The 9,966-nt window shown below is 50.4% G+C and overlaps 1 protein-coding gene across 1 annotated transcript; it reads right to left on the bottom strand.

Moving 5' to 3' along the window:
* Nucleotides 1–5,657: 5,657 nt before the first annotated feature.
* On the bottom strand, nucleotides 5,658–9,966 carry Hsbp1 (heat shock factor binding protein 1). Its single transcript, XM_028753145.1, has 4 exons — nucleotides 9,831–9,966; nucleotides 9,477–9,543; nucleotides 8,637–8,757; nucleotides 5,658–6,543 (listed from the first exon to the last, which is right to left on the bottom strand). Exons 1-3 carry the CDS (start codon nucleotides 9,873–9,875, stop codon nucleotides 8,639–8,641), a joined length of 231 nt encoding a protein of 76 aa, XP_028608978.1. The 5' UTR covers nucleotides 9,876–9,966; the 3' UTR covers nucleotides 5,658–6,543; nucleotides 8,637–8,638.

Genomic DNA, 9,966 nt, shown 5'->3' with positions numbered 1-9,966 from the left:
GTCGAGCTCCTCTACCCCTGTGTGGGTTACAGGGTCTCGGCCTCAGCGTGCTGATTGAAATATACCTCTTGCTAATTACAACAAGTCTGGTGTCTCGAGAGTCCTTTGAGTAGCCAGATTGAGTGAGGACCTTCTCGGGGTCTTTCATTTGGTTCCCTGGTCTTACACAGGCAGATGTCCTCATGGAAGGCACAGGTGGCCTCCCCATCGCTCCTCCTCGGGGAGCTTTCCACCAGTCTCTTGGACTCAGGCGCCAGTCAACAATAAAGGATCACTGAGAACCTTCTCTCTGTGTGGCTGATACCCAAGTTAGCGGCCCCAGGTGTGGGAGCAGGGAAAGCAGAGGCGGAGTGTTGGGGTTGAAATCTCCTTCTCCCCAAGATATCTTCCGTCTTTAGTTTCCAGTGTTTGTGACTGTGAACTGAAAAAGGGGGTCTGTAGATATTGTTAGCTGCGCTGAGCTCACGGGGCCTGGGTGGGCTGAAAGGAGCACCTGCTTTCCTGCATGACGTTGATTTAGACACAGATATAAGATAATATATATTCAGAGACAACCACGTGAGGAGCCTGTCGTGTGATAGATAAGGATGCAACCGGGTGTGGCAGCTGTGAGCCGGGGATGGCCCAGGATGTCAAGCCCTCAGAGGGACACCCTGGCTTCTCATTTCAGGGATGGAAACCGCTGAGACTCAGGGATGGTGGAATCCCGTGTGTGTGTGTGTGTGTGTGTGTGTGTGTGTGTGTGTGTGTGTGTGTGTAAGCTTGGGGGAGGGCAATGGTGGTAAGACCCAGATCCCTTTATTTTCACGTTCCTATTTCTTGAAGAGAAAGAAGCAACTGCTGGATTGACTTGCATTCAGCTGGGGAGATGAGCCGATTCGGCCACAGGCTCTGTGTGTCAGAATCTCTGACTCTATCACCTCCACAGGCTCCACTTGATTCTCACCCATCACCTCTGGAGGCTGCTGCTAGTCACTTTCCGGAGAGGCTGCCTCCTGCAGAGCTGTGTTCAAGCAACCCTGAATGAGGAGAACACACCAGACATCTTGTCCCCAGGACCGAGCTTGGGTGCCCCTGAGCTGCTCACAGACCAGCAGCTGTCCCCTGTGGCTGGTGCTCTTGGTGGCGGCCACATCTAGCTTCAGGCTGTAGCACATCAGAAGCTTTCCTGACTTCTGTTTCTGTGTCCTGGGCTGTGGTAATCAATTAGCACAGTCTGGGTGGCTTTCATCATAGAGATGTAGTCTCTAAGGTTTAGGGGCCATTAAGCCTAGTTCAGTCTAATTCAGTTCCTCTTTGGATGACCTAAAGGGAAAGCTTGCTTCCTGCCTCTCAGCTGCTGCTGAGTCTTGGTTTGCGGTCAGCACTCCTTGATCTGCCTCCGCTGTCACAGGGTCTTCCCTGTGCCATGTCCCCAAGCCTCCTCTTACAAGGAGCTCACTTGAATGTGACAATATCTACATGGTTCAGACTTCTCCCTAAGGCCACACTCACAGAAGCTTGGGACACAATTTCACCCACACTCAAGGTAGACAGGAAGACGAGGATTTGGGAGAGGGGGGTCAGGTTAATCCAGATGTGCTTGCAGACACCAAGTAACCGCAAGGGGAAGCTGAGACTAGCATGGGCCACCAGCCAGGACTAACTCAACAAAGACCCAGAACCATCTGCCTCTGGACTCTTGAAGGCTGCCACATGCTCTCTTTGATTAGGCCACTTTTAGTCACTGGTGACTGATAGGGCTCTAATGTTATCACTGTAAAAAAAAAAGAAAAGGGGGAAAAAAAAAGGCCAGGTAAGACTTGAACCCATGTCTGGATTTGGGGTGGAAGCTTCAAAGGCCTCCCCATAAGCAGGATGGGGGTGGGGCGTCCACAGGGCTGAATCCCCCAGGATCAGAGTAAGCAGCCGTGTGCCTGTCTTATTGTGTTTTTTTTTTTTCTAACCGGACAGCATTAGTTCCTTCTAAGGCTGGTGGACAGCTTCACCCTTCCTAATTTCTTTTAAAAGGTACTGTCACAGATCTGTTACTATTGAAATCTTATTCTCCCACGTGAAATCTCATTTAGATACGTTTACCGTTACGGAGCTCCTGCCTCCAGCTCAGTCGGATAGAGGTGAGTATAGATTGAAAGAACAAACTAACTAACGGGCCAGCATTCAACAGCTAATCTTGCTGAATAACTCATCCTCCTGGGAAAGTATTTACCATGCTATTTAAAATCCTTTCAATCAACTGACACTCCGAAAGCCTTATGTGATTAGGTGTCTTTTTGTGGCTTAAGGGTCAAAATATATATATTTAAAATTTTTGCTGTTTTCAGTGGTGTGTTTATTGAGAGGCAGACTGATTTGGTGTGGTTCTCATCTTGGTGGGGTGAGGGCTCTGGGCCCTCAGCTCCTCAGGCTGAGGCACTCTGGGTTCTGAGGGCCAGTGAGGTCAAGCTGTAGCTCGCAGCTCTGCTGTTCCAGAGAGTTATCGACTGGTCTGGTCAGAGTGAGTAATGTGTGCGTGGGTGTGGGGAGTACACAGTCCTCCCTCTCTATGCTGAGAGAATAACTGGCTGGGAAGATGGCTCTTGATGTGCAAGCCTGACGACCTGAGTTCAAATCTTCAGAGACCGCGTGAGAACCTGACATGATGGCGCAGGCCCTGGAAGCTCTCCCACCAGCCAGCCTGGCTCACGCAGCTCAGAAGTCCTATTTCAAAGGAAGTCGAAGGTGAAGACTGACACCTGCGACTATCCTCTGACCTCTACGCCTGCACTGTCATACACAGATTTAAGAAGTAGGGGGCTGGAGAGATGGCTCAGCAGTTAAGAGCACTGACTGCTCTTCCAGAGGTCCTGAGTTCAACTCTCAGCAACCATGGTGGTTCTCACCCATCTGTAATGGGATCTGATGCCCTCTTCTGGTGTGTCTGAAGATAGCAATGGTGTACTCACATAAAATAAATGAATAAATCTTTATAAAATAAAGAAGTAAGAGATCAGCAAGGTGGCTTGGCATGTAAAGGCCGCCTGCTTGTCACGTCTGATGACCTGACTGACATCCTTTCGACCCACATGGTGGAAGGAGAGAACTGACTCCCACTAGTTGTCCTCTGACTTCCAAGTGTGTGCCCTGGCATCTCTGTATACACACACACACACACACACACACGTGTACAAAATAAACAAAATGTAAGAAAAGTCTTTAAAAATTCATATGCAGATGCCCAGCTCCTGTCTGGTGCTCTGCACCAGGAACTGCAAAGCTGGGCCTGGGGCTCTGGAACACCAACGGAGGAGGTGCAGTGAGGCAGGGATGAGGACAGAGTTCTCCTGAACATGACACGCTGCAGCTATGGTGACCTGCACCAGACCCAGCAGAGGTGGGAGTTGAGTTCATGTGGCTCTACCTCATGGGCCAAGCATCTCCTGGCCACTGATGGCTGCTGTGTGGAAGGGAGTCATTTTTCTTCAGGGATGTGGCTGCTGGTAGGCTGTCCACCCATGCAGCTGGAGCTAATGGACTTAGCAGGCGGGTTTACATAGGACACAGAGGTGGAGAGGCAGGAGAGTTGGGAAGATGGGGGATTTCATTATGATACATCCTATACACCCATAACGCTGTAGCAAAACAGAAAAGAGACACGGCGATGCTGTGTGTAAGCTGGTGCTTGGACCTGAGTGGCTGACCCCTCAGTGCGCTGTGCTTGTTATTGAAAAATGCAACACTGACTGGCCTTGGGAATCTAGGTTTCAAGAATTACTCTGGCTGATTCCAGCCCAGCCTGGAGTGACATCGTGGTTCAAAGAGGTGAGGGATAGCAGGGTGGGTACTGGATGGCCAGACAGCTCTGACCTCAGATAATGCAGATAATGTAGACCCTTTGGCTCCGTTTTCAAAGGTCACATAAAAGCCTAACTCAGTGTCACTGTGTGGATTAAAGCAACCCCCCGGCACAGCACAGTGTCTCTAAATAAACCTTTTCAGGGTAGCTGGGTGCTCAGTGGGTAGAACTGCCTGGCAGGGAAGACCATCGACGTGAGTGTCATCCAAACCCACAGTGCAGGCCAATGGACTCACAGATATCCGCAGATCTCACCAGGCCTTCACACACACCGTGACACCTGCCCTCACGTCATATCCACACAAACAAGAATAACAACTTTTAAAAAGATGCTTGAAAAACAACCCTTCCCAGGTGCTGTCTGGAGATGGGGCAACCAGTGCTGTTTCTGGCTCATTTTGGGGGCTAACAATACTCTACAAATTCTTCTAGCTTTTTTGGTCTAATTGAAAACAGGAAATCACAAAAGAAGAGTGGAATACAATTATCTTTATGGGAAGCCTGTAACTTACAAACAGGCTGTTTATAAAGCTCATTCCCAAGGGACCTCCTGGCTTGGGGGTGCCATTGCTTCGGTGTGCTAGGTAAGGCTGGGGTTCAGGGGCTGTCACAGGCCCCATCCCACCTTCAGTTCCCCAGAACTTTCAGTTCTGAAGGCTGGCTGCCTGGGGGACAGGAGCTGGTGAGGTTTGATGAGCAGAGGCTGACGGGAGGGAAGCTGCCTGCAGTGCTTGGGAAATGGGGGATGCCAACTGAGAGGTCCAGCTGACCCGGGGGAAGAGGGGGCAGGAAGGCCGAGTAGGCTGGCTAGGGCTAGTGTGGAGGGCTGAGTGCACTCAGAGCTGCTTACCTAACTGCTGTTCTCCAGGTGAGGCTGGGGAGGCAGCCTGTTTCATGTAAGGCCAGGGGTTTGCTCCACAGTTGGGAACACAGCTGGACACCAGAGATTTGTTAAGGAACCCCTGGCACCTGTGGGTTGGCTTAATCTGGGTAATTTCGTACACAACAGTTGAGCGAGCCGGGAGAAGTCAGGTTTTGACTGACTGGTTCACACTGTAAAAAGGCATGAGGGGCTCTGGCAGTGAGGAACTTTTATGTACACTGGTATTTTGCCTGCATGTATGTGTGAGGGTGTTGAACCCCTATAGTTATGGTTGTTAGCTGCCAGGTGGGTGCTGGGAATTGAACCTGGGTCCTCTGGAAGAGCTCTTAACTACTGAACAGTCTCTTCAGCTCCTTGTGAGGACCTTTTCTAAGCCCAACAAGACCATAAACCTTTCTTCCCAGGTAGCCTCCGGGGACGGCTTCCTTCTCAGGCACACAGCCTCTCCTGCTCTGGCTCCTGGTTTTCTGAGGCTTCATTTGGTAATCTAACATGGCAGCCCCTTGTCCATCTGAAAACTGGGGTAACAAACACACTGGACACAAGGATACCCAGCAGCAGGGTTTCTAGCACCTTTGTCACGATGGTGTTTCTGGGGGATCTGCCTGGAAGGCAGCAGACTGCTTCCTGAACCATCCCACTGACTGCCGAAGACACGCAGCCCCCGAGTTTCCATTTAGAAGACCAAGAGCGTCCTCCATGCAGGCTGCAGCTGGTCTGTCCCAGTGTGTCTGAGTGGCACCTTGAGGGGCTCAGCCTGTAGTGACACTCACTGATGACAGAATTCCTACTGCTTGACAGCAAGGCCAGCAACACATTTTCAGGTGCCCCCCCCCCCCAATTTAGAAATAGGACAATTTGTTCGTAAGCTGTCTACAGCACAATCGAGAAAGCAGACCTACTTGACCAGGGTTTCCTCTGGGAAGGACCACACCATTCTTCAATGTTTAATTACTCTTGTTTTTTATTGTATGAAATCACTTTGTGGGGACAGTGACACAGATTGCCTTCTAAGTCATCAAAAGTGGTCTCGAGGCTAAGCCTCCAGACACAAGAATTCTGAATGTAAATCTGTCTTGTTTAATTGATAGAATTCATTGTGCAAGAATTTAGACAAGAAATAGTTCAAGTAAAATAGTATTTCTTAAAAACCAGCACCTCCCAGAAGTCAAAAGGGCATTTTTCAGCCACATGACAGGGGGTGGGCTCGCTTGGGTCTTTTGGTCTCTTCCCTTTCAGTTAGTAGCTTGAAGGGAGGACAGGGTCACTGGGCTCTGACATCCCACAGGATGAGCAGGTCCTACCAACGCTACTAGGATCTCATGCAAAACTCTGATAGACACTTCAGCACAGACAACTATGAAATGTTCTCGGCCATTTGGAGAAGCACTTCTGACACTCCAGTGGCGGCTCAACAGCCACTCTGCACTGAAACTCAAAGAACGCTAAACACTCATGTCTCACACAGGGCTTCTGCCAGGGGAAGGGCTGTGGCCACCTAATTAAAGGGTACTCTGCCACTTTATCACACAGAAACGACCACAGAGGAACAGTGGGGAGAGAACCTTGAAAAACCACTAAAAAGTTTGACAATCTTATCCAGAAACCGCCAAAATTTTAGTGTTTAATAATTAAAAGAACTGACCAAGATATGAAGATACCAAGTTTGAGGGATGGGGTAGGGGTACTCTAGGCTATGCAGGCTATGATAAGAATGCATGTTTTATAAACCTGTCCACACATGGGAGTTAGTTGCAGAAAGCCACTTGGTTTTCTCTTGGCTTGGGAAAACGACGTTCTGGATTCAGTGTGAAGCACCAGCAGCCTGTGGAAGAAGACAGTGATCATGAACAGCAGTAGCAGCAGCATGGAGGGCACTGCAGAGCCAGCTCCCTGTGATCGAGAACAGACGCCACAGAGTCATCTGTTACCCACTCTCTGTGCACACTAGTCTAGAAAATGCCATTGTAAGTAAGAAGTCTGCTTATGTGTTTGGGCATCCCTCTGTGTACATGTGCAGGCGAGTGCAAGTCCTGTGGAGGCCAGCAGAGGGCAACAGGATCCCGTGGAGGCGCAGAGAGTGGTGAGCAGCCTCATGGACAGCCAGGAACTGATCATGGGTCCTCTACAGGAACACACAAGCTTTAGCAGCTGAGCCAGTTTCCAGCCTCTTATTTAGACATCTTTATTCAGAGTTCTGACTCTACTTCCTGTTTTCATTTCCTTTTTTGTGTGTTGTTTCCCCATCAGTCAAACATCTTCAATCCTACAGTTCTCGACTAATGGGCTTTTCTGCCGTAACATGGCAGAGCTCCCTAACAGCCCCAAGGCCCCTGTACCCCCCACCCCCCAATCCTCTCTGGACAGGACTGACCACAATAGAGCACATAACTCACAGTGAGGCAGCCCAGCATGCTGGTCATTATCTTGACTTTCCCAACCCTAAACAGTGTCTTGGATTTCAGAACAACCTCTAGTTCAGTCACTGAGAAGCCAGTTCCAGCCCACGCCCAGAAAATAAGAAGGAGGCTAAGAATCAGCCATCATATACAATCTTGATATTCTCACACAAAATCCTCGGTGAACTTCACTAAGAAATTAAGACCCTACAGATGGTGTGTAAAGTCGAGGTACATCTTTAGTCCCAGCACGTGAGAGGCAGAGGCAAAAGTGGGTGGGGCTCTTTGAGTCTGAGGCTATCCCGGTCAATAAAACAAGTTCTAGGTCAACAAGGAAGGGGTGCATAATAAGATTATGTCTCAAAAAAGGGGGGAGGGCTGTAAGTGCCTCCCCCACAACAAACACAGGTGCAGGCGACGAGAAGAAATTCACTACACTAGGTGATTTTAGGGTAAAGACATCAACTCTACAAGCTACCAAAAAAAAAAAAAATCTCTAGAACTTAAGGTGTCCGCTCATGAAGGTGACCTGAATTCTCTGCTATTTCCAAAAACAAAACAGTGAAATAATCTTTCAGCGATCACGGTTGGGCACCAAACACACACGCCCCAAAATGCCATCATCCAGCGGTCCTCAGTGAGCAGCTTCCCAGCCAGACACATGTCCAAGTTCCAGGTACGTCCAATGCAGAGTGAGACCCATCACAAAACTGTTTACTTAAAATGAAACTGTGAGGCTGGGCGGTGGTGGTGCACACCTTTAATCCCAGCACTTGGGAGGCAGAGGCAGGAGGATTTCTGAGCTCGAGGCCAGCCTGGTATACAGAGTGAGTTCCAGGACAGCCAGAGCTACACAGAGAAACCCTGTCTCAAAAAAAAAAAAACCAAAAAAAGGAAACTGTGAAGGGGCTAGAGACTACTTAGCAGTTGAAAGTGCTTTTGCTCTTAGAGAGGACCTAGGTTTGATTCCCAGCACCCTGTGGTGGCAAATCCTGTCTGTAAGGCATATCTTTAATCCTAGCACTTGAGAGACAGAGGGAAAAGTAGGTGGGGCTCTTTGAGTCTGAGGCTATCCTGGTCTACATAGCAAGTTCTAGGTCAACAAGGCAGGGGTGCATAATGAGGGTTCCAGGGTATCCGATGCCCTCTTCTGGCTTCCCACAGCATGGGGTACATATGCAGGTAAAACACTCATATGTAAATAGATCCTTTTTTAAAAAAAAAAGTATTTCGTCTCTTGCCGTCATTTCATTCTTTTTAGGTGGGAACGTCATAGCTGACATCACCGTGTTGAGACGAGCAAGGTTCTCACATGCCCGGCATTGAGACAGTAAGTTTTAAGTCATACAACTCGGAAATGTGAACTCTACCCAAGGAATTAGTTTGGCACAGAACATTTCAAAACTTGGGAGTCTGTGGGTGGGGTGGAGAGAGAGGCCTGCTGGGAAGCCACACAGAGAAAGCGATCAACGACCTCGGGTCACATCTACGGGCCACTTTGTGTTTTATGCTTTCTCACCTTCAACTCTTCTGGGCAGTAGGAATCTTGTTTTCGGCGTCCAGCTCTTCCACTCCGGCCTGGGTCATGAGGTCAGCGATATTCTTCTCCAGATCGTCGATTCGGCTACTCATGTCGTCTAGTGGGACAGTTAAAGAGCCCGCACACCAGCCACACCTCACCTCTGCCTCTCCCCTCCAGGCCCCTGCCGACCGGTGGAAGCAGCTGCTTCCCCAGTTTCATCTGGCTACAGTGACAGCCTGGCGGTCAGGGGTCCAGGGGACTGGGGTGAGTTCTCTTCCCTATGCCTCAGTTTCTTCAGTCATCAATCCCAGAGGACCCGATATCCCGTTGGTAAGGTTACAAAGAGGATCGGACACTGGAGAGGACTCAAGGAGCACTCCCACCCAACGGTTACCATGCAAGCCCCTTTACTGGTGTTCTGGAGGGGCCCCAGCAGGGGCTTGGGTAGGTCAGCTGTGTTCCTGGCTTCTGGCACAGTCCTCCACGGAAACACAATATAGCCAAGATCAGTAAAGATATTTCTGAGTGGGGATGGAGAAATAGCTCAGCCGTTAAAGGGCACGCGAGGCTCTTGGAGAGGGCTCGAATGTGGTTCCCGGGATCCACACTGGGCAGCTCACAACCGCCTACTGTAACTCCAGCTCCGGGGGACTCCAACGCCTCTGGCCTCAGTCACTCCCAGTACCCTCTTACACATATAATTAAAAAGAATAAACTCTTTGTAAAAAAGAAAAAAAAGGCAATTTCTAAATGACTAACTGAAGTCTGTTTGTAAACCACCCACTCCCCCCCCCCCACCCCCGCAGTTAAGAAACTGCCTCCAAATCAAAAGGATATTCCTCCCGATGATCTGGTCTGACATGATCTGAAACTTGTCTTGCATCTGCTGCAAGAGCGTCTCCACCTAAGAGAGAAAACCAGACCAAGTCGGCCGATTCCAACCTATCTCGAGACCCCCTTCCTGGGACGTGAGGACGCGGGCTGGGAGGGCTCCCGGCTGGTGTGTGAGGCCTTCAGCAAGGGCCTGCCAGGTTGGTTCGGTGTCCCTGCGGGTCAGATCCGGAGGGTCCCGGCCGGGGCCGAGGGGAGGGCGAGCCCCGCAGGTGCGCGGGCCGAGGCCGCTGGCCACACCCCACGCCAGGGCGGAGAGCCGCCCCGGAGTGCCTGGGTCCATGTGAGGCTTCCGCTTACCACCAAGGTGATGTCCTGCATGGTTTTGGGGTCCGTCTCGGCCATCTCCCCGGTGCCCAGCTTGGCGGCGATGTCTCGGAACCGTCACCTAGACTTCGGTTTCTCGGCGCAGACGCCCACAACCCGACGGTTCTCG

This window comes from Grammomys surdaster, unplaced genomic scaffold (genome assembly GCF_004785775.1).
Source record: "Grammomys surdaster isolate TR1022 unplaced genomic scaffold, NIH_TR_1.0 128, whole genome shotgun sequence".
In the NCBI taxonomy this organism is placed as follows: Eukaryota; Metazoa; Chordata; class Mammalia; order Rodentia; family Muridae; genus Grammomys; species Grammomys surdaster.
The sequence above is the reverse complement of the archived record's forward strand: the minus strand, read 5'-3'. Positions and strand labels throughout refer to the sequence as shown.